A 25,613-nucleotide genomic window follows, 5' to 3' on the forward strand; every position below is an offset into this window, starting at 1 on the left:
CCCTACCAACATTAATTGAGGACGCCTCACTGACTTGAGCAGTCGAGCCACATTCAACCTTTCCGCTATATTATATAATAGAAGGGTTGGATTTATAGATAGATGGATTATATACTGGCGTGGCTACTGCCGGCTGCCTGTATAGGGCTGTAGTAGTAGTTCGTAGTGTAAAACTGTTTGCCCGCTCCGCCATACAAGAACTGGTTTGATTTTCATATTATTTAGTGTGTAGTACGGCTGGAGTTGACTGCATTTTATATACATGTACCTAGAAATGCGCTGCCTTCTTCCCATGGTATGGTTCTATAAAATACTTGGATATGCTTGTCATCTCTCCCTCCCTCCCTCCATCTTAGTAATATGGGACTTAATTAATGCTTATGCCATGTTGAATTTGGCTTGATATAGCCTCATATGGAAACCATCTTCTAGGACTCTGCACACCCATGCTTCAACTATGAGTGATTTAAATCACAAGTCACAACCTTCAAATGCACACGTGCATTCATGCCTAAAATGCAATATAATTTACAACAAAAATCATCTATACAGAACAACTCATTGTTCCTGTTGAGACCTGGGGCTTAACAGCAATGCAGTGCACATAATCATCCCTACAACCAACGAAAATTCTGCCACCAATCATTACAGGGGAAGAGAATACATCTCCTGGGAGTTCCAACCTTGCAAATTCCTCAACAATGAAATTCACTGGACTTGCACCTTCGGTGGCATCCAAATTAACCTGAATCAGAAGCATGCTTCCGGAGCTGGAACATACACAAACCACCCTGGAAAAGTTTTGGATTAATATGTAAGTGATCATATAGAAATTCAGTTTTTGTTAGCTCTGTACTTCTTTACCTGCGGTCGGGAAAGTTAGACTGATCAGACACCAAGCTCAGGTGCTCATCGACATAGGCAGATGAAGTAATTGGATCCTTAACATTGTATTCCCAGAGTAAACCTCCCGATTCCTGGAGTGAACATAGCAGTGGTCAATGTGCTATGTAATACACTGAATATGAATAAACGAAACACCATCTTTTACAATATTTTAGGGAACACAATTGCAATTCAATGATCAAGCAATCAGTGTCATTTTGCAAAATGTCTGAATATAATATAAAATTGAACCCAAGCCTAAACATTTATAGACAATGGTTGCTCAAGTTTTATTGGAAGAGAGATCACCATTAAGTTTTGCAAATCCAGAAAAGTGGATGCAATACCCATATGTCTATCAGATCCTATTAAAAGATAACAGAAATGAACACATTACCTTTTGATCCTATTGTTCTATTGGCAAACAAACAAAGAAAATAAACATGATTTGTCATGAAGAAAATTTATACAAATATAAACATTACAGATTACAAATTAAGAAGAGGTACCGGAACTTACGAGTTCGAGTGAATAGATGTTTCCATCTCTGGAACAGACAAGTAGCTGTGAATCATAAACAAAACAAGATAAGTTTATACAATGTGAAAGGGGTTGCAGGATAGAATGTCCAAAATTAGGGGGTGACATACTTACAGTTTCAGGACAAGTCCAACTTTATGATTATCAAGCAATTTGAACAGAACCTCAGCTTCTAAGGTTTTCTCATCTCAATTTATTTTCTCTTTTCTTTTTCATTAGAAACATTGGCAACAAATTATTAGTGTTGTAATTTGGTTTGAGCCATGCTCTCATACTAATTCCAGTCAAACTCACAAATTCCTGGAATTACCAACTTCTTGACGTTTGAAAATCATGTGCCTCTGAAATACGGATACGTAAGAATAGCTTCCCACAAAAGTTATGGACCAGAAATTTGAAAGTTAGCAGACTCAGGTAATGACAACTTTTTTATCAATTAAGAATACTACCACTATATTCCAACTTGAAAGGTAAAAAAAAAAATCGTTAACCCCATACCATCAAGTATCAATATAAAATTATATATATAGTGTTAAAAGTCTAGGCATCCAATGCAAAACCAATTGGCAATGGATGGCAGGCCCAAGACCTTTTAAGCTCTACACAAGGCTTAAATTTTTTTAAGCAGTCCATACAGACAGCTCATCATGCTGGTCCCCCGGGGACGCCTACAGAACCGGAGACTCTCAGACACTGCCTCAAGTGTGATGTGACTTGAGCCAAATATAAGGATAGCTTAAATGCAGAACATATGTAGCCAGCCAGCCTAACATATCGCGTGGGTTAATCTCCTCTTATACCATTGATAAGAAATATAGGCATCCAATAGAAAATCAATTGATTATGGTGGATTGGCTAAGACATTATATGTTTTAAGCAAGGCTTTATATTCCAAAATGGGAAAAGCTCCGCATTCTATCATATATATGTATGCATGCATGTATCTGTGAAAGGGAACATGCATGTAACCAAAGTCTAGTGAATATACCTGAAAGGGAAGAGCAGAAGATATGCAGGCTCCAGCAAATACAGGCCCAGCAGTTCTATACTGTTTCATCAGTTAGAAAAAGGATTCAGGAATTGTTAATGGAGCACAACATTAATCTTAGAGGATTAAAGCGCATATAGGAAAGAACTACATCCTTATCATTGATCTTTTCTGTAAGAGAACTTCAACAGGGCGTATTGGATTGAGAATGTGCATAAACACACTTTTCAGTGAGCAGAAAACTCAATATTGTACTTACTCAATCCTAAGGTGTTTGAAATATACACAATTGAGTAGTAATTAATCTTATCAGCGATCTGATTCTGTAACTCTTGATTCATTTTGAAAATACATCTGAAACTTCAGCCATTTATAAGAAGACGGGAACTTTGTAAGTGTGCTCCATATGGTTATAATCCATACATGAAAAGTATGGGTTTGAAAATACAGGCAATAAATATTGCTCATAATAAGTTAATTTTATATCAAGGCCACATGATTCTAAAGAAAACAGCTAAATAAGACAATAAATTGCTAAACTGATAACTTGGTTCTGCTGATTACTTAGAAGGTTATCAGTCCTGGTAGGAAAGAGAAAGAGGAGAGGCGGAATCTTCTGTTCCGTTATTTTCATTTATCTTAACAAACTTATAGGAAACAGTCTTTTTATTCTCAACTAAGCTCCAGAATAAGGATGCATTTAGATGGCAAAAGCAAATATATGTTTGAAACGTAAGATAATAAATATTAAACAAAAGCAATATAAAAATGTACCCTCCAAATAATAGATCCACTTGTATTAAATGCAAGAACATGCCCATCCACCAAGCAACATATAACTGTATAAGAAAAACCAGAAGAATATTAAGAAAAATAATAACAATACGCAATCTTCATGCAAGTATTGTCATAATAAACTTTCACATATCACAAAGGATGAACACATAGCCAAACAGTCAATTGAACCTTACATACTATTTCCATTCAGAGAATTGATGGCAAGAGACCCAAATACTGGCACTTCTAATTCATGCACCCACATAATAGAAAATGGGAATGCCTGCATTTGTAAAAACAAATTCCTTAAATCATCAAATAACTTGAACAAATTGAAAAATTACTTTTCTTTTCAGAAACAAAACATGGGACATAATAAGTTCACGGACAAAGACAGTGCATGAAATATACAAGCTAAAAGGTGTAAGGGGAATATGAGAATCAGTAATGGTTCAATTGAGTCAGAATGGGATGAACTCCAAGAACAAATAAAAATAAATTGTGACTTAATAGCGTGGAATTAGCAACCAAGTATCTTACATGAGCAAAAAAATTCTAGAGCTGGGTATGAAATTCGGTTAAGGTAGTGGCACCAATTACTATTGATGCAGGTAGTTTTACTTGTGACAGGACTATTGAATAAGATGTCACGGTTATTCAGGGCTAATAGTAACTGCATTTACTGGATTTATAGGTATGCAAATACAATTTCTTCCTTAAAGTTTCCCTGTGATTGAGCTGATTTTTAAATCCTCTTACAAAGACGAGCCTCACCTTTGAAAAATATATAAACATACTAAATAATAGCACTTGCAGTTTTTATACCGTTACTGAAATGGCTGTCATTTGGCCTCCAGTAGAAGCCACATAAAGTATATTATTCATCTGCAATTAGTAAAGATATAACATGTGAGTGATCTCTAAAGTTTACTGAGAGAAGCACTTATATGGAGTGGAAAGCAGTAGACCAATAAAGCATCTCAATATACTTTTTTGAAGAAAGAAAGAAATTTATTGAAACAAAAACTTATAGTGGAAAAGAGTAGACCACAATGAGAGAAACACAGGCTTTTGATAAAACCAACGATGGACAAGGAGTCGACCACAACCAGACCCTAACTCAACAGAAAGAAAACAGAATACATTCAACTTACTGTATCATAAAAATGTTTTGACAACTCACCTCATCTATTGCAGGAGACCCACAGATACTCCCACCACATGGAAGCTGATAAACACAGCAATGATTTTTATAATCTAGCGCATACAAGTTACGGTCATATGACCCACACCTGCAGAAAATTTGTCACAAATCAGTCTATTTGTTTCCTTTTCCAACAAAAGAGAAAATCACAGTATGTAAATGGAACAATTGAGAGAAATTGCTTATTGTTGAAAATTGTTGAAACACTTAAGAATACAAAGATTACACCAACAAGCTCTTCTTCTTTTGATTGCATCACAAATAGCGTTTCATCCTCCGTCCTAATATACAAGTTCATTACCTAAGAATTACTAACTTTATTCTAGTAACATAACTCGTAAGGGATTCTACTTTTATGATTGATGTCATAAACTCAATTACTGAAATATAAAAACCAATCACAACAGATGCATCAGTACCAACAGGCAAGCTGGCAGTACCTAAAACTATTTCCCTTTATTTTTTTATGCCAACTTCCCTTTACACCTGTGGCATGGTTTAGATGCTATAGAAAAGCTTTCTACTGGAAAATACAGGACCATAAATGCTGGGGATGAACAATTAACTTGGGCATGTGAGCACTTTTTTTAATTAATTTGAAGAACATTAAAACCAAAGCAAACAAATATTTATGCTACATAAGTTGAAGGGGAATCACATTCTTAGTGTCAGATGACTAGTTCCTGATTTCCATTCTTTTATATCGCACTGGTTGTTTACAGATATAGTTATTTCTAGTCCAAAATACATAGAATTTATGGAAGAAATACGAAGAAAAGCAGGAAATAAACTATCCTCTGAACAATTAGCACTACAAGTGAAACAATGCTTTTCTCATTTGAAGAAAAATGCAAGAGGCAGGTTCAAAACATTACCAGATCAATTGTCTTTGACTGTCTATAATCGGCTGTGACTTTACCTTCATGATATAAATGCATCAACCATAAGAGCAAATAAAAATAATAATAATAAATGATATAAGGCTTTCTCAAACAGTGTGTATGAGTGCGTGAGCACATATATATTCCTCTTGCCAAATCAATCTGGACAATTTATTCATTGAATGCTGTAAGCATATCTAGTCCAGATCCACAGTTGGCAAAACATGAAAAATATCAGGCAACAGAATGATTCTACATATAATGTAGAGCACAATGCAAATGATCAAAATATAAATAAATAAATAAAGTAGCATATATGTGTGCAGTGGAAAAATAAATGAAATCAATGTTCATGCAAATGAAAAGGTAAAGCAAAAAAGAAGATATATAATAACAAAAAAAAAAAAAAAAAGCTTTAGAGCAAGCATACCTCACCAGATGTTTGGAAAGTCCAGCATATGTTACCATTCAAAGAATCCAGGAAATATATCTTCCCTTTGTAGCATCCAACTACAACCTGAAGCGGTAACCTAAATGAGAAAGATTGAAATGCCCTACGGTGCTAATTTGCAAACAACATATGAAGTTCAATGCACAGCAGACAGTGTTATGCCGAGGACAACCTGAGTAAAGTCACCAAGAATTGCTGCCGAACATTCTACACGTCCTTCAAGTTGTAACTCCCACTGGATGGAACCACTGGAGAAAATTATATAATAGTACACTTCTAAATAAATAAATATCTCATGCGGAATGGTGAAGATTTGCAGAAACATTCTTGGTCAAAATGAAATTATATTTCTACATGAACACCTAAATTGCTATAAGTGCTGGAAAGAATCAATATGTTAGTATATTAAGGGCCAAATGTCCAGTCTTGCATAAAGGGGATACAACTACTGTCACTCATAGGGAATATCAAGAATCCAGAATGTCAGAAGCTCCAACAGAGATGCGCACCATAAGGATGAGAATGACCACTCAAAAATTCCATATGACATCTATCATGCGGTAAAGCAATAAAATGCTGTGGAAATTGCAAAGGATTGTAGCCCAAAATGTGACTACTACAGGAGAGTTCTTACCTTCTGGCATTAACACACGCAAACTTTTGTGAGTGTGATCCAATAAATAAGTAGATATCCTGGCCTTTACAAACAATAAGTGGTGATGCGTCAACGCAGGATCCCATGTCAACTTTCCACAATTCTTCCAAATGCACTTTTAGACTTTTTGGGACAACCACAGAACTAGCCGCTTGACAAACATCATTCACCCTGGAACTGCCCTCATACACAACTTTGTTGCACCTGCTGAAAGAACATGTCATGCATTTTTGCATAGAACTCCATGGATACCCATCTGCTGGACTAGTACTCCCTGAAGCAACATTTATACTTGAATCGGCTTTCAAGCGTTTAGACATAACTGCTTTATTTTCATTCCTTCTAGGCAGAGTTTTCAACTGTTCAAGATTAACAGCACTAGGAGTGTCATAGAGGACATGAAACATGTTCTTTCCCCTTTCCTGATTCATCTCGGATTCAGAATCCACTTCAACTTTCATACTGAATGGTTCTTTTCTCTCTAGAAGAGCCATAGAAAGCTTAGATGGAGTTGGAAAGCTATATATCAATCTCATATCAACTCCTATATTGTTAGCAAGATGTGCAGCAGCAATAGAATCTCCACCAATCATAAAGAAATCATCATCATCGGAAACCTCTTCAGCCATTATTAAAACACGACTAAAGGCCTGACAGAAAATTGCGAAAGGAAATAATCTTAGTTGAGAAAACAAAATATTATCATTATCTAAAAAATAACAGCTTAATTGTCATGCTATAATGATACACATAACACAGGAATTTTTAGAATTTCGAGAGAGAGAGAGAGAGAGAGAGAATTAGGAAATGTCCACTTTCCTATCACAATTTGATATGTTGTTGCTTTTAAATACTACTGGAAACAATTATGATCCAGAAATTTGGAGCAAAATGCACAGGCCATAATGCCTACAACATCCTCTATATGACATCAATAGGAATGAATAAAAGGTTTATTATACTAGGAGGACTAAAGGGAAAACCTTTTTAATTACTTGCAGTAGATTGCTTCTCCCAATATGACCAAGCTCATCTTGGATATGTTTTGCCAGAAATACTGAATCTGCTAACAAAGCATAGTCAACTTTTCCACTAGTAGACACAGGAAATGATTCCATTATAACAAAGTGGCCAGGAATCATTGCCAGTGGAAGTTTGTCAACCATCCAACTTTTGATGGAAGATCTGAATATTTCATCAGGTCTTCCCTCCTTTAACATTATAAATGCTACAAGTTGCATAAGTTCCCCTTGACCATTACGAAAAACAACAGCAGCATCAGTTACATCTGGATGTTCCACCAATGTATGTTCAATTTCGTCTAAAGCAATACGCTGCCCATTGAGCTTAATAGTGCGGTCCTTCCTTCCCAAGAAAACCAAGTCACCGCTATGAAGTTGTTTGGCGAAATCACCAGTTTGAAAATATGATTGACTTTCGTGTCCATTTACAGAACTGGAACAAACAGAATCTGGAGGTAATTTTACAGTGTTCAAAGGAGCAAAAGTAGAATCAGAATAGTATCCAGAAGCATTGCAGAGACCAGCAACAAAAATTTCTCCTTCATTGAGTACATCATCATCATTAACAAGCACAACATCACAACCAGCTATAGGTATACCAATTGGAACACTTGTTAGCGTCTCTGTCTCCAAAATCATTGGCAACCTCTTGCAGTCAAAATATGTACAATCACCTGACACCTTGAATATAACAATTTTCGTGTCAGCAACTGACATATTTACCATTAACATTGGAATGCCAGAGAAGTAGTTGAGATTTCATAAGTAAAACCACTCCAACTGATATTGATAATGAAATGAATAATAGCATCTTTCTCAGTCATGCTAACACAGGCTTTACATATTTTTTTTCTTTTTTTGGTCTGAAGGCTTTACATAATTCAAAAATATATAGTATATATCAAAGCCTTTATAAAATTTGAATGCATTTTTATACAGATTAGAGCCAGAACATCCAGGGATATAAGAGATGATATTCACAAACAAAATGATCCTAAATTTCGATGGTTATTAAGTCTGACCTATAAATAAAAGCACATAAATTCCAAAACTAGTTCGTGGTCATAATTCTCGGCGTGCACCAACAAGATGTTAGTGGGAACTATTAGGCCAGGCCCACACTTTGCTTTGGACCCCCTCACAATATCTACCTAGCTATTTGCTAAAGTTTCTGGTCTCCTAAATATTGTAGGATCCAGCAGGTGGCCCCAGTTTGGAGCCCAGTCTCCAAAGTGGGTTTGGGGAATTTCTGGGTATCAAAAGAAAAAAATACGTACATTTGTATGTTTTAGCAGACAGAATCAAATACTCTTCCAGTCTTCCTACTCCAATGCATATCAAGATTAGCATTATAATTCAACACAAGAAAAATGGAGCAGATAAATCAGTAAAAGAAGGAAAATGAGTTAAAAAGGAAAGCAAGTCACTTCATATGCATCCAACCAGAGTATGACTTGATCTACTCTGTTGGAGATCTAAGCTAATCAAAAGAAAAGAGTTCAATCCAAGGGAAGTGCTAAATTTTTACCTCCGTGCTCCCATACAGATTCAAAATAGAGGTCCTTGGTAATCTCTTTGACAGCATATCCCACAAGGATAAAGGCAAAACTTCACCGCTTAGCACTAACAAATTCAGTGAACTTAGAAGCTGCTGGTAGTCTCGACCTTGCAAAGCTGGAAGGATTACTCTCATCAGTGATGGAACAGCAGTAAGTCTATTGATAGAATAAGCCTACAAGAAAACTCCCAACTGAATAAGTAAATAAATAAATAGCTAAAAAGAACGTAAGATACGTGTCATGTACTAAGATAAGTTTTCAGCATAAGAAATTTGTTCATAGAGTCAAAGGTTTGCATAATCAGCTTTTGGCATAATCAAAAATGTAAGAGCTATTTCCTTAGACAAGTAATGAACATTTTAAAGGAAAACTTAGTTTTATGAGCATTAATGAAATGCTTATCATAAAGGTCTGAGTAAATCAGTTCCACATGCTCAATACGATGGAAGCTATTACAGATTGTAGCATGGATATTACTACAGTAAGACCTAGTACAGGAACTACAAGCAAAGTTCAAAATAATATATGTTTGGGTCAAACGAGATACTTTTGGTTCTGCAATTCAAAATTAGTACTTTGCACTAAATATAGCCTTCACTGCACATTCTTTTGATTGTTATCAGAGTATAGAATATTAAAACCAGAATATGAGCCAAAAGTCTGTGAGCAACTAGAAGCAAATATGGCTTGAATCTCACAGCGGAAAAGGATGCGAGCCATAAATTTTCAAAGGGACGGTTTCCTATTTCTGTTTTCTTCCCGAATACTTTTGTTTTCCCTAATCAAACTAATCAAGCAATTTCAACCCATATGCGCCTGCTATGAATCCAAGAGATGTGTTTTCCCATAATCCCTCCCAAAACAATAAAATTTCACATGTCAATACCACAAGAAAAATTACCCCTAATTATATTAATGAGTCATTGCTAGCCACTTACCTTCATGAAATGTAGTCTTTTAATAAAGTTCCAATCCTAGTTCAAGAATATAATCCAATTTCGAGAAAGCTAAACAAACAATAAGCAAGGGTCATGTACCTGTAGAAAATCGAGAACGGAGAACACATTCTGTTTAAGTTGATTGAAAGGAGGTATGACCAAAGTAGAACCAGTAAGAATAGCACTAAGAAATTCTTGCAAATGATCAACAAAGCTTATTGCTGTCTTGAACAACAAAACCTCCTCTCCATTCAATGGATACAATTCTTGCATCCACCGAAACCGATTCCAAAGACCTTGTTCAGTTCCACAGACACCTTTCGGCTTCCCCATCGAGCCCGAAGTGTACATTACATAACAGAACAGCCTCTCTTTCTCACTCTTACGCTGCTCTCCATCACTCTCTGTCACACACTCTCCACCACCCATGGAAAACCGCAGAAAGCTACGATTGATATTCTTTTCCAGCCAATTGGAGTCCAATTCGTAACCAAACGGCGTCGTGCAGGTGATAATTAGGTCGACATTGGCCGAAGCAACGACGGAGAGCAGCCTCTGTTTTGGCCAGGACGGGTCCAGAGGCAGAAACGCCTCGCCGCACCTCAAAATCGAGAGCACGGAGACTATGTATTCCACAGACGGCGGCATATATATGCCGAGAATTCTCGGTCTGAGCTCTGATGAAGCTGAATTAAGGTTATTGCGACGGAGCTGCGAAGCGAGGGAATCGACGGCGGAGATTAACTCTGCGTACGTGAAGAAGCGGTCGCCGTCGTAGAGGGTTTGGACGGTGACGGAGGTGCGGCTACGGCGGCGGTCACCAGAGGCGTGTATGACTGCGATTTTGTTGAGGTTTTGAGACGCTGCTTTGGAGAAGTGGTGGAGTACAGAACCTTCATGGCTTCTCATCTCTCTCTCTCACTGAGCTGCTCTCAGTTTTGAGAAGTCCTTTTTATATTTTCTAGTTTCTACTTTTGCGGTGAAATTCTTTATTATTTTTCAGGAATTTTTTTTTTTTTTCTCAAGCCTCACCGCTTGAATTAACTGTAAGAAAATAAAATTTCAGAACATTTGACTCACGAAGAGAGTCAGGAAACGTGTCGATTCTGGCGATAAATGTGATTTTTGTTGTATTCAAGCTCAAGTGTCACATAGTTTTAGTTAAACAAGCGTAGAGGCTTCTCAAATCCAATCTCAACTAAGTAGTTATCAATGTAACATGTTTAACTCGTTTCATAAACAAATTTAATTTTTGCCAACACATATCCTCCAAATTTTCTGTGGCAATTTTCTCATGTTTGCATGCAGAGGTCAGATAGACTCACTTCGTAGTATGATTGTTCATATTCTATCAACTTGAAGTACAAGCTGATACATATTGTTATGGCTAATTTGGGACTGTTGTGACTTAAAAAATAAAAAATATAAAAATAAATAAACAATTGATATGGATGAACAAGTAAATATAACAATTGATGGAAATATTCATCAACACATCAATTCTGCATGATATGGATGAACGCATCAACAATGTTACATGACATAGAAAGATATGTTTGAGAAATCTAAGCAGTACTGTTCTTTCGCATAGATCTCCTCCTCTTCCTGTGTTTCATCTTCTTTGTAATTTCATCATTCCCTTTCTATTTCAGTTCACCCCACTCAAATGTCAGACCACATAAGTCGATTGAAACAAGTGGAGGAGTTCTACGATGCGCAAAAGTCCGCAGAGCTTTGTTAGGAAATTCGGGTCACCTTTCGAATTCCCTAGCCTAACACTGAAACCGAATGAAGACAGCAATCACAAACTATGCAAGCAAACACAAGATTGTTGTCAAGGTTAGGTCAAACAGTTGACCTACATCCCCGGATGATGATGATGGTGGATGCACTAAACGAGAAAAAAATTACAAACTTTTGAAGAACGTTTTGGTTTTTCCACTCAAATAACCTCTCTCCTCACAACCCAAATTCTCAATAGTGAATTCCCAAATACACCCAATCTCTCAAAGCTTGCAACTCTCATAATCTCTCAAATTATCAGAATTTTCAATTGATCCACACCTAAAGCTATGCCTCTAAGGTCCTATTTATAAGCTCACAATTATTGCTAAAATGTTTATCCCAAAATTAGTTATTTCCCCTAAATTACCAGTTAACATTAATAGAACACATCTTAATCCATCCAGAGAAACGGCCACATCCATTTCCAAACAACAAGGTTTCAAGGACTGTCCAACAACTTCATAGGTATTTTGTTTTAATTAGATGTTATCTTTCTTAATTTAGGAGATATTTGTTTGAATTAGATTTTAATTTTCTTATTTCATAGCAGATATTATTTGAATTAGACATTTGATGTAGAACATAGTAACAGAAATACAAATTGAGTATATAGAACTGTGTGAGAAACAAAAATCAATTACTAAGTTGTGAAAACACGCAAAACTTCACAAAACTCAAGGTCTCGGCAACTGAGAAAGAAAATGCAGGATCAAAAGTTTACAAATTCCCTAATTTTTCATATTTATTTTCAACTACTGCTGAAATGCTTATCCCAAAATTAATTCTTTCCCCCAAATTACCAGTTAACATTAAGAGAACACATCTTAATCTATCCGGAGAAATGGCCGCATCCATTTCCAAACCACAAAGTTCCAAGGAGAAACAAAAAAACACTTGCTGAGTATATAGAACTGTAGGAGAAACAAAAATTAATTACTAAGTTGTGAAAATACGCAAAGAACTATTGCAAATTTTGTTTTGTTCTCATTACTCACTTATATGCATGCAGGAAACAGCTGCAGAAACTTCATTACCACCCATCTCTACTAACTTCAGCAGAAAAATGTTTGCTGATATATCAGGCATATGTGCAAATTGCACTAGAGGCAAAGAAAGATGCAGATATATGGGGAAGATTTTGAAACACATTAACATAGAGAACAAAATTAAAGACAAAGGGCACTATAAGAGTGTTTATGTTAATTATAAAAATGAATACACAGACGTGCAGGAGTGCTGCATTACTTCAAGAATTTACTGCAGCATCTAAATGATTATGTGGATGAAGAGGTAACTCATTTACGCAGGTTTATCTTGGTATTATATTTTCTCAGAAAAATTTACCCTATTCATTTTTCTGATAAACATAACAAAGTAAGACAAAGGGTTCCAGTTTATGCAAAAGACAAAGCTGTTGCAGCGGCTAGAGCTGTAGCTATAAAAAACCAAGCCAATGTTGAAACTGCAATTGAAGAAGCGATTGCTAAAATTCCTGAACCAGTAAAAGAAGAACAGTACAGTATGCAAAAATTAGTGGAAAAACTGGAAACCATGTTCCCAGATTTTATTCTAACCGTATATACATTCCTAATTGATGAAGATATAGACCTGGGCATGGAGAAAAAAGAAGATGGATGCCCTGTTGTAACTGTACAAATAGCACTGCCTCCTCCAGTGACAAATCAACAAGCTACTTCTCTACAAGGTGCTCTTCAGCATGACATCCCTCAGCAAACCAACCACACCAGCCTCCCTCAGCAAACCACTCATCTGCAAGGCTCTCCTTGGGGCCGACCACAGCAGCCCCTTCCTCGACAAGCCACTCCTCAACAAGGGACTCCTTGGGGCCAACCACAGCTGCCCCATCCTTGGCAAGCCACTCCTCTACAAGGCTCTCCTTGGGGCTCTCTTTAGGGCCAACCATAGCAGCATCCCCCTTCTCTACAAGGCACTTATTGGCATGATCTTCAGCAAGGCCCCCTTCTCTACAAGGCACTTATTGGCTTTGTCTCTACCGATTAGTTTTGGTTATAACAATATTGACATAGGACTTGGAAATGAATTGTGAACAAGATTTTTAAGTCTAGTATGTTGTGTTTGCAGATTTATGGTAGAGCTGTCATTGCATCTCGTTTGTTACAGAAAAACTGTCATTTCACAGCCCATCAAGTTTGTTTTTAATTATATAACATACCTCTAACGTTGATGTGCAAGCTTGTTGATACCAGATATCCCTGGTAATTAGGAAAATCAAATCAGTTCAAAAACAAATATAAGTTGCTAATCTAATAGTCAAGCAAAGAAGAATCTCATCTCAAGCCCTACCTTCTTAATCCAATAGTCAATCAAATCAGTGTGGTTCTAGTTGGACCTTAAATTTGATATTTGGGACATCTCCTACTTATTAAACCTCTCATTCACATTTTATTTCCTTTTTTATTTTAGTCCAAAAATTTTAGGAAGAATGAAGTAGAAACTAAACTCTTCCATCAAATACGACTGTTTGATAAGAAAAAGTTATGTGTTTTACCATTCTTGTGCTAACATGCTAGATATCGACTCCAAATGTCATAAAATTGAGATAAAATCTTTGAGCTAAGAAAGGTTTAACAAAAATCTAAACAAACTCAATCTAAAGAGAAAGAACGGCATCATATTCAATAGACCAATCTTCTACAGTTTGCTTAATTTTTGCTAACTCATATCCTCCAAATTTTCTGTGGTAATTTTCTTGTGTTTGCATGCAAAGGTCAGATGGACTCACTTCGGAGTATGGTTGTTCCTATTCTATCAACTTGAATTATAAGTTGATACCTATTGTTATGGCTAGTTTGGGACTGTTGTGACTTACAAAAAAAAAAACGGTTTCTAATGCATTGTGAATTAAAATGCTTTCATGTTTGGTAAAAAGTACGTTAAAAAGTTATACTCTAAGAAAGATGACGTTGATATCAAAGAAAAGTTATTGGCATCTTATTAAATGATTTAAGAATTGCTGGGATAAAATTCCAGTTTCTCACATTAGCAAGAAGCCAATTGTACCATAATTCTTAATAGATGTCTGCATTTACACTTGAGCTTATTGCATCGCGCATCATAAAAGAATTAGGAAACTTCAGTTATTTGAAGGATTTGGCTAAATATACAGCAAGAGTGAGTTTATTTGTTGGAGAATCAGTTGAGGCTACACATGTGACATCTGATGAGTATGAACATGTTGGCAAGGTCATTTGTGGGGATCGAGTATGTATTCTCTGATGGGATTAAGAAGATATTTGAGCTTTTCAAAAAAAAGAAGATATTTGAGAGTTTTATTAAAGAAGCAGCCCAAGAATGTCACGTTTTTTTTTTTTTTGCCATTCTTCATCTTTCCAATTAGTCATAAATATATATTGAAACTTCAATATATGCAATTAAATAGAAGTCCCAAAAGCATTGAGAAGAACACATATATGAAGAGCAGTCTGATGATATCAATTACTTCTTCCAAAAAAAAAAAGACAAAATAAATCATTCTTGTGGACTTGAAGGTTCCTACAATTATGTCAATGAACTTCCACCATAAGACTCTCAGAATTTCCTGCAATTATGGATAAAGATTATCGGTACTCATTCAATTTATATGAGAATATGCAAAATTTTTGAGTCACATACAAATACAACTGGACATATGTCTGACTTTAGTTCAACAATATATATATATATATATATATATATATATATATATGGACAAAATACTGTTTACTCCCTATACTTATAGGGAGTCAACGTTTCAGTCCCTGACATTTCAATTTCACCTGAAAACTCCTTAAACTCTCAAATTTCACCCAATTGGTCCCTGTCGTCAATGATCCGTCAAAATCTCAGTTAAATTGCTGACGTTGCATTTTTTACACGCTGAAATGACTATTATACCCTTACTTTTTTTTTCTTTTATATTTATTTTTTCCTCTCTTTTTTTTTAGTTTTTGTTCTCTCTCTCTCTCTCTCTCTCTCTCTCTCTCTCTTCCCTTAACCATTGTCAACGGCCACCCACCACCACCATCACAACCCTCATTCCTCTCGCCGGCGCTTTAGCCCCACCACCCTCCACAACCCCTCCACAATTTCCAATACCTTCTCAGATCCGCCCACATATCAGCTGTTTTTGGAATCCGAATAGAGAAGCTGTTTCAGGTGAACCAGCATGGCTGGCCGTCGCCGGCGACGCGATCCAGGGTTGGATGCTGCGGAGGGCCAACACTTTCGAGAAGCTTTCTAAGGTTCTTAGAGTTGCCAAATTCGATTCAAAGATCTCAAATTTTTAGCTCAATTTTTTTTTGAATCTGAAAATTTGTGCTTTCTTTTTATGTTTTGTTCAGATTGGGCAAGGGACTTGTAGCAATGCATATAAAGCTAGAGACTTAATTTTTGGGAAAATGTGGCATTAAAGAAGGTTAGATTTGATAACTTGGAGCCGAGCACTCTCTGGGAATTAGAGGTTGGGATGAACTGAAACTTCTGTTTGGGAAATGGGTTAGAGTAAAAGCCATAAACTTTGTGAGTGAGATTGTGCAGATGGTGAAGTGGGTGTGTGGGAAAGGAGCTAAAGAAGTGATTTTGGGTTTGCGTTTGTGGTGGTTTGGTGAGAGTGAAGATTTTGTGAAGAAAGTGGATAAGAGGAGAGCTTGTGGTGGTGTTTGAGCTTGAGAGGGTTTTAGGAAGGTTTGAGGCCGATTTCAGAGAAAGAAGCCTCTGCATTTTTCAATTTTGGGATCAAATAGCTCATGGGTATTGGTGATTGAGCTTGAGAGGGTTTTTGGGAGGTTTGAGGCCAATTTCAGAGAAAGAAGCCTCTGCATTTTTCAATTTTGGGATCAAATAGCTCATGGGTATTGGTGATTGAGCTTGAGAGGGTTTTTGGGAGGTTTGAGGCCAATTTCAGAGAAAGAAGCTTCTGCATTTTCTAATTTCCTAGAGCAGATACCTCAGCAGATGATTAATGAAAATGGGAAGATGTGGAACATTTCAAATGCGAGAGGAATGAGGGTTGTGATGGTGGTGGTGGTGGTGGGTGGTCGTTGACAATGGTTAAGGGGAGAGGGAGAGAGAGAGAGAGGGAGAGAGAGAGCTGGTGGAAGAGGTAAAAACAAAAAACAAAAAAAATAATAAAAAGTGAGGGTATAATAGACATTTCTGCGTGTAAAAATGTCACATCAGCAATTTAACTGAGATTTTGACGGATCATTGACGACAGGGACCAATTGGGTGAAATTTGAGAGTTTAAGGAGTTTTCAGGTGAAATTGAAATGTCAGGGACTAAAACGTTGACTCCCTATAAGTATAGGGAGTAAACAGTATTTTGTCATATATATATAGGGCTTCCACTAAGGGATCCCTTTTTTTGGTCTTTTATAGGGATAGGCATTAGACCAACTTTTAGATCATATTTTTACATCTTAACCGTTATGTTTTTAGGTCCTAATATATAAATCACTTCTAAAAATTTTCAGCTAAATTGGCGATCGTTAAGGTATCGAAAACTGTAATTTACACGAACGGACCGAATTTGTCGACCGAAACCGTTCGTGTTTATAATGGTAAATTGCAGTTTTGGATGCCTTAACGATCACCAAATTGGCTGAAAATTTGCAGAAATGATCTATACATTAGGACTTAAAAAAGAACGGTTAAGATGTAAAAATATGATCGAAAAGTTGGTCTAATGCCTATCTCTATAAAAGACCCAAAAAAGGGATCTCTCACTAGAAGGGCCCTGTATGTGATTTGGTACACGTGACATCTTGGTGGGATGTGTCAGCTCCTTCTTCTTCTTTTATTTATTTTTTTTTTTTTTTTGCGTGCAGCTATATGGTCAATGAAGTTAATGACTGCATATCAACGTCTCCACCTTTTGAAAGAGAATAAGAGTAGAAAAAAGAGGGAGGTTGCAAAATGAGATTTTCCTCTAAGGGGGAGACTCAAAATTAATCTTGACGGTGCATTTTGGTGTGGAGTAGATTCTAGAGGAATTGGGTTTGTATTGAGGGATGAAGCTGAGAGTTTCAAAGGTGCGTGGTCTAGGGAATCGCCGCATGTGAGTAGCGCGTTACATTGCGAGGTTGAGGCTTTTAGAGCTGGTTGTTACTGGCTATTCACGAAGGTTGGAAAGAGGTGGAAGTGAAGAGTGATTCCTCTATTATGGTTAATGCTCTGAACCAACAAGGAGGAGATATCTTTTAGGCTAGTCAAATTATTGATGATTGTAAAGCTTATTTGCATGCTTTTGATGTTATTGTTATTCGACATATTTAGAAGGAAGCAAATAGTATGGCAGATTAGCCCACTTCTAGTTTTGGTCATAATATATATATATATATTTTTTAAGGAAGCAGAAATAGGACTAACTCCACGTCCTACCCCGAAATTTTATTAAGAAAAATAATAAGGTTACAAATGAGCTGGCGGACCAAACCAAACCAAGCTCAAGAGAAAGAGAACAAAAGCAAAAGGAGGCGGGGGACTAGGCCAAGACCGCATCCGATACAAACAAAGTAATAAGTAAGACAAATATTAATAGGCAATACAAAATTGGGGCTCAAACCAAGAGCCCAAACAAAGTAACTAAGAAAACTGATAACTAGTACGCGAAGAGTAATCATGACCAAACTCAGAAGTAATAATGGACGAGAGGGCAATCCACCATACCGCTCCGTCATGCAAAGCACCATAATTAGCCAGCTTGTCTGCTACTTTGTTCCCTTCCCTAAAGATGTGTGATATATGGAAAGTCATTTGCCGAGACTTGAGTACACAATTAAACCAACGAGTTCTGAGCCTCCAAGGAATAAGGTTGGGGTTTTTGAAATATGTAAGTACTAGGGTGGAGTCCGTCTCCAACCATATATGGGTCTAACGACGAACCCAAGCTACCTGAATAGCTTCAATGACAGCCAAAATCTCTGCATCAATGGCACTAGGAACCTCAGCTCTTGCTGCAAAGGCCCCAACAAAATTTCCCTCAGCATCACGAAAAATCCCTCCAAACCCAGCCATATTAGAGACTCTAAAGGATCCATTAGTATTCACTTTTAACCAGTGGTCAGGCGGCGGCTGCCAAGTTACAGGCTTGAAGCTAGGGGCTCTACACAATAGTGGTGAAAGGCCTAGTAGGTTGAAGATTGGAATGGTACTAACAGAATGTGGGTAAGCTTTGAAAACCAGCAGCGCAGAGTCCTTCAGACAGAGAAGAAAGCGTTGGGAGAAGCGTCCGATGCAAAAGGTTCTGCAACTATTCCTAAGGCTGTTGCGCTCAGTCCAAGTTAACCAAAGCAAATTACAAACTGCCATCCTCCACAAAAGCTTTGACGCTGCAGATAGGCTATTTAGGAGGTCTGAGGCAAATAAATCTGCCAAGTGTATAACTTGCCTGGGAGGAAAACGGAAAAGAGCAAAAAGCCAAACCCAAACTTTTTGCATGACAGTACATTCCATAAATAAGTGAACAGATGATTCAGAACTTTTCAAGCAAAGAGAGCATTGAGAACAGAGATGCACACCAATTTTTTGCAGAAAATTGTCAGTTTGAAATCTTCCTTGAAAAGCTTGCCATGCAACCAGACTCTTTCTGGGCTGAATAGCTTTATACCATATTAGTGTACCCCAGTTTACAACCGCGCTAGGAGGAGCTAGAGAAGCATAAGCCTCTTTTGCATTCAATGACCCTGAAGCAGTACTAGACCAAATTGCCGTATCTGACATTGCCTCCATAGGAAACTCAATACCAAGAATTTGATTAGCCACATCCGGGAAAGTAGAGGAAAAGAGAGGTGGTAAAACCCACTGCTTATCAAAGATAAATTTACTTACTTGATCCTAGAGAAATGGAGCCAATTCCGGCTCAATAGCATACATTGTATTAAGTGGAATGCCTAACCAGTTGTCCTTCCAGAAGGAGACACTTTCACCATCACCAATTATCCAGCGCACATTGGAAAGAATAGATGGCCATAGTTTCTTCAATCCAGTCCAAACATAGGTTTTTTTATAGTAAGAGCACGGACGCAAGCCTGATCTCAAGAACCTTGCTTGAAGAAAGCTAGCAGAAGGAGAGACTCCCATCACTACCTCCCAACCACGTTTTAATAAAAGAGATTTATTCAAGTGGAATAGATTTTTCAACCCTAGGCCTCCCTGGTCTTTAGGAGTGCAGCAAAGTGACCAAGCAATAAGATTTGAACCTGTTTTCAACGGGTCACCAGTCCAAAAGAAATTTCGTGTCCAGCTTTGGACTTTAAGGAGCAAGGATCTTGGCCATTCATACACCTGAAAGCAGTAAACTAATAAACTTTGGATTGTTGCAGATATAAGTTGCAGTCTGGCTGCTTGAGAGAGCTGTAGTCCTTTCCAAGAAGAAAGCTTGCATTTGACTTTGTCGGCTATAGCTCTAAAATATATTGCCTTTGGACGACCTTGAAAAACTGGTACTCCCAGATAAGTGAAAGGCAAAGATCCTTCCCGAAATCCAAGTAGACGCTTAATTATAACCTCTCTTGGGCGTGCATATTGACCAAGAAACACCGAAGATTTTGCTTTATTAACTGCCTGACCAGAGTTGCGGGCATACTCATTTAAGAAACGCATCAACCTTCGAATACCCCTTGAGCTAGCCTGCATAAATATCATTACATCATCCGCAAACAGTACATGTGAAGGAGGGGTAACGTTACCTGGGCAGGCCAATCTGTCCAAACGCCCTCTGTCAACCAGATTACTCAAACCACGGCTCAACACTTCCTCCGCGAGACAAAATAGGATTGGGGAGAGGGGATCCCCTTGTCTAACCCCCCTAGAGCAAGTGAAGAAGCCACATGATTGCCCATTAACCAAGACTGCCAGGGAAGCTGATATTGATTTGTCATTAGATGAGACTCTTGCTTTTTTACAGAATGAGCTCTACAAGGACTATTGTAAAGCTTCAAATGATGCTTAGGGTTTAGGTATTACGCCCTCATTGAATGAGTCAATCTATAAAAAATAATAATATGGGAGTAGGGATGAACCTCCCAGATTGACTAGGAACCAAATTCTTTTAATATATATATATATATATATATATATATATTTTGGATCTTCCTCATATTCAATTTTAAGTAGCTTTTTTGTTACATTGTTCGTTGTTTTGAGGTGTTTCAGTTTGGTCCCCCTCTTCTGTTAATCTCTTTTTCTATGATTAATTTAATTGAGTGTGATGTGAAGTCTATCCTCAAGCAGTCAAAGGATTATGAATAAAAGGCGTTGAGCCTACAAGTATGATGAAAATGAATAATATGCTAAAAAATCATTGAGCCAATACATATATGCCTTATAGAAATTTTTCTATGCTTCCGACAAACAAGCTCAGGATGCATTCTAAATGGTTGACGAAGGTCCATTTCAATTGTTTTAAATAAGAGAAAAAGTATTACAATTATTTTTATGCTTATGGGTAACATTATTAGCTACAATAAACTATACAAGCAAATCAACAAGGTGTAAAACAAATTCCAATCAAGCTACTTAATTCCAAACACATTTAATCGAGTAATTCTCAGTTATCACAAACCAAACAAGAGAATATCTTATGAATAAATGACTTTGATGATTGCGGCGTAGGAGAGGTTGCGCAGACGATAATTTGAGATTCGTCAGTTCCACTTTCCCGGGCTTTTTGACATTCATCTTGAAACATTTTAAATGCTCCTTCCACATATTTGAGAGCCTCTGAAACAATCATATTCTCAACCAGTTTGTGGGGATATATATCCTTCCTGTGATCTCCGTTTAGTGTTGCAGCCAATTGCACTAGTTCTTCTTGAAAGTCGCTGATCTTTGCATCGTCTTTAGATCCAGCTTCTCGTAGTTTGATTGGCTCGGGTAAAGTAACTGCAGTAAGCAAATTAAAATGTATGCATAAATTAAATTACTTGGCAATCTGACATATTAGCTAGTAATGGTAGTGATGATTTAATTACGTACTTTCCAACCATTTACCTTGTAATATCTTATCTTTATACAGGAAATCAAATCAAAATTAGAAGATAAATGCCGTCATCTTCTTCCTCACGGAAAAAGAAAAAGAGGCATAACCGCTTTCTCAAAATTAATTATTTAACCCAAGGAAATGGAGAAGATGGTACTGAAAGGAGAGAGGCAAGGCCTCAAATTTTTCCCAGAAAAACACGTTCATTTTTTATTTTTATTTATTTTTACATCAATAACTGAGAAATACAACAATTGGTACTTCATGAGTCAAACTCACAACATCTCACTTGTCTTCTAGAAAAAAGTATAGATTAACTTCTCAAAAAAAAAAAATCCCACTTATATTCATCTTTTAGTTTTGATTTTCCTCATAAAATTATATTAATTTAATTTTTTATTAATTTGAGAAAATAAAATTATTTCCACAACGTACATTTGCCACATCATACTTGAAATTAATGAAGACAATTGAAAACAATTCAATCTAATAGCTAAAAAGAAGCGTAAAATAATGTACCCATAATCTTGATCCTAAAAATAAAAAAATTTAAAAAAAAAATCTCTCTTATATCGGATACACCACATGACGATGTTTAATACTCTATCATTAAACTATTGATTTATCCAATATTTTAACTTTAAAAACCATCATATTGCTATAATAGTGCTTAAGGTTAATTTAGAACCCCGTTTATGAGATCTAAATCTTAAATATCACGAGCGTTGGATGAGGGAAAAAAATCAGTGACGTGTTGTTTATATAACACCAATTATATGTTGGCATGTCATATAGTCGATATTAAGATTCAACAGGCATCAAAATTAAGTTTCAAATAAATGTTCACCTGGGCAATCAGTTCTTGGAGTTGTTCTGGTCAAAATAACATCAAAGGTTCCTGCCCAAGCATCACGCTTTGTAAGAAACTCTTTTAGATTGAAAATCTTCTTAACAGTTGCTGCAATTGAGGAGTGCTCAAACTCTGATGAAGGATATGGCCCCGAAGGCCCATGCAACACTGCATTTTTCATTTTCAATCAGTTAGAACAAAGTTGCTATATATATATATATATATATACCACATGTAGTGTCACAGCATAGTGAAGTTAATTACTACGTAGCAACATAGTTTAACTTGGATATATTTACCGGTTCCACGCTCAATCCAGGGAGAAATTAGGAAGGCCGGAACCCTAACACCAAGACGATCGAATTTAAAGTTGTAGGGAGCAGGACCGGTGATGTCATCAGGACTAGGAACATCTTTAACAGGCGTCGGAACATGATCATAGAATCCGCCATGCTCGTCGTATACAATTATGAACAACATTTCATTCCACTGAGGACTTGATCGTAATGCTTCGTACACTTGCTTTACGAATTTCTGGCCCTCTGAGACGTCATGAGACGGGTGATCATCGTTGGCAGGGAGGGACAATAGATCGAAGAATCTTTGTTCCACAACTGTATAGTTTGGTAATTTGCCCTCCTCGCAGTGCTTCTTGAAATGTAGATCAAACTGATGGAAGTTATCGATGTACTTCAACTTTCTTAGATTCCTGCAATGTCAATTACAATTTTAAGAACTTGTTGGTATGATTACTGGTGTCTACTTTTAAGTCTTCATCTTAGAGCGAAATGATGGATTGCTTTTCAGGTAAAAACTTTATTTTATTGTTTTTTTTTATTATTAATTTTTTTTTTAAAGGAATTTTGAACCCAGCTAAACTGACTCATCTCCATACCTAACTTATTGCATTAGAATTGAAAACTTGCATGGAGAGGGACATAAGACCAAATCAAATGAAAAAGAAAAGAGAAACAAAATCAACCGTATACTTTAAAAATAAAGCATCATTATGATTAAGCATAATGACTTTAATAATGGACGCCCCACCAGTAATTAATATAGTCATTCTTCTTTAGGGGACAAGAAAAGAGGTGATTGATAAAAATCAAAATAAGTTTCAGCATTATGTTAATTACTTCTGAGTTCCAACTAATAAGAAATAGATTATGGGCTAAAAACAAACTATATTAAGATAAAGAAAAGCTTCGCTGTGACAGTCAATTTTGTTAACGGCTTTAATAATGGTCAGCTATTCACATGGCAATGTCCTAATAATACGATTCCTATTATTGCAGAGTTGACCCGTAATTTGCAGACAAGGAGAAGAAAATATAGAAAGCAATATCCACATGCATGCTATACTAGGGACGGCTCATCCATTATAATTTGTGAGGAATTATTAGGTGGTCATTAGTTGATCTCCTAACCTACTCCATGACACCAACCCACGAACAACACAATTCAAACTAGACACGAAATATCAGAGTAATTAAGTACGGCTGAAACACGATAAATATTGTTTAAATGATGTCATATGAATATTCAATATTAATTTCGTTTTTCAAATCTCTCTTTAGGATCGTTTCAAGCAACTCATGATTGAAAGTTTGAAACCGAAAGTGTCCGAAGAGTTTCAATACATTTTAAATATTTTCTGCTCGTTAGAGGAACAGTTAACGAATCAAAGATTATACTTTTAACAGATAAATTAATCAAGTCAAGGAGTAATAGTATATGCCTTTAATATTCCGATCAAAGTGAATGATGAACTATAATTTATATGGTTAGGTCGACATTACCTGTACAAAAGTGTGGAAGGAGGGGTCTGATAGTAAATTCCAAAAGAATGGCCAGCCTCCTCCATGGACTCAAATATTGTCTTCTGCGGCAGCCCTTCAATCAGCAACTTCGTATCAGTCCCGGAAAGTCCATGCGACGTCGCCGAGTGCACGTACTGCCGGTTCGGCTGCGTCGACGCCGGCACAGAAGCAAACCACCTGTCACACACTGCAAACTCTTTCACCAGCTCCCTATACACTGGAATGTTCTCCGGCTTGAACCCGTTCATCACCGTCTCGGCCAACCCCGCCTGCGTTGTCTCAGCGTTTTGAGCGAATCCCTCCATTGTTGGGGCGAGGTTATTGGACACCGAGGCCTCCGACCATGGCTGGCCGAAGACTTGCTCGTAGACAGCTTGGATGGCGTGGCCAGGGTCAGGGTCGACGTAGGCGGAGTTGTCGCCGAAGAAGACACGTTTGGAGTTAGGGTCGGAGGTGGAAATGAGGTTGGACTCGGATCCGGTGACACCGTTGATGTCAGGGTTTAGGGACTTCATCCACCCGAGCATGTGGTCGAAGGAGCGGTTCTCTTGCACCAGAACCACCACCGTTTTGATGGGGCAGCTACTTGTACTGCTGCTCGACTCTGAAACCATTTTTGTTGGTGGTGGTGGTAATGGTGGAGCTTGGTTTTGTGGTATTGGGAAATTGGTTCTGCAAGGTATTTTAGTTCACGCTTTGTATTTGATAACGATGATAATTTATAGACAGAGATGATGACGACCAGGAAGGTTTGGTTGGACTTGTGGACAAATATTTTCACCATCGATCTAACTACCTCATAATTATATGGTACTATTTCTCCATTCTAACCTATATGGTAGAATTAAGTTACTGAGGACCTAAGTACTATTACAATGGTGTCAGTGTAACAGTCGATCGGTGCAAAATCCATCCACGGCAATGGTATCAGTGTAATATAGTCGATCAACAAGTGCACTGTGCAAGTTTTCTAAAAAAAAAAAAAAGTGCAGTAAGTGTATCGTTATAATTGTCAACTATGAGTTTTAGGGTAACAATGTACGTTAAGGAAGAAAGAAAAAAAAGAAAGAGGTTGGAGTGGCCAAAGAAGGGTAACAGGGAGCAATTATAATTAATTATTGCAAGTTATATTTGATGTCTTTTCACTCTATTAAGATTAGACATACTTAGAGCTATCAAAGAGGGTCTCAACTTGGTGGCAGCTGTACAAGTTGGCAACGTTTTCATACAAACTGATTGTTTGGACGCGGTGTCCAGC

The 25,613-nt window shown here is 37.1% G+C and overlaps 2 protein-coding genes across 15 annotated transcripts; both read right to left on the minus strand.

Annotated features, from left to right (window-relative positions):
• Window positions 1–478: 478 nt before the first annotated feature.
• On the minus strand, window positions 479–10,835 carry LOC112196466 (putative acyl-activating enzyme 19). 14 transcript variants are annotated; one of them, XM_024336818.2, is made up of 15 exons: window positions 10,000–10,835; window positions 8,932–9,135; window positions 7,365–8,084; window positions 6,361–7,031; window positions 5,899–5,974; window positions 5,706–5,792; window positions 5,270–5,313; window positions 4,374–4,482; window positions 4,016–4,075; window positions 3,389–3,473; window positions 3,188–3,252; window positions 2,414–2,473; window positions 1,405–1,449; window positions 865–977; window positions 479–791 (listed from the first exon to the last, which is right to left on the minus strand). In XM_024336818.2, the coding sequence occupies exons 1-15, from the start codon at window positions 10,807–10,809 to the stop codon at window positions 545–547; spliced, it is 3,396 nt and encodes a 1,131-aa protein (XP_024192586.1). In that variant the 5' UTR covers window positions 10,810–10,835; the 3' UTR covers window positions 479–544. The 14 variants fall into 14 exon arrangements, 6 of the variants coding, with proteins under 6 accessions (XP_024192586.1, XP_040372717.1, XP_040372721.1 ...); XR_005808559.1 differs by lacking the exon at window positions 479–791 and adding an exon at window positions 1,540–1,766 and having other exon boundaries at window positions 881–977; XM_040516783.1 differs by lacking the exon at window positions 4,016–4,075.
• A 10,268-nt stretch (window positions 10,836–21,103) lies between these two features.
• LOC112182016 (non-specific phospholipase C4) lies at window positions 21,104–25,077 on the minus strand. Its single transcript, XM_024320447.2, has 4 exons — window positions 24,335–25,077; window positions 22,835–23,244; window positions 22,533–22,703; window positions 21,104–21,588 (listed from the first exon to the last, which is right to left on the minus strand). Exons 1-4 carry the CDS (start codon window positions 24,967–24,969, stop codon window positions 21,254–21,256), a joined length of 1,551 nt encoding a protein of 516 aa, XP_024176215.1. The 5' UTR covers window positions 24,970–25,077; the 3' UTR covers window positions 21,104–21,253.
• Window positions 25,078–25,613: the final 536 nt, after the last annotated feature.

The sequence above is a fragment of the Rosa chinensis genome, chromosome 1 (assembly GCF_002994745.2).
Source record: "Rosa chinensis cultivar Old Blush chromosome 1, RchiOBHm-V2, whole genome shotgun sequence".
NCBI lineage: Eukaryota > Viridiplantae > Streptophyta > Magnoliopsida > Rosales > Rosaceae > Rosa > Rosa chinensis.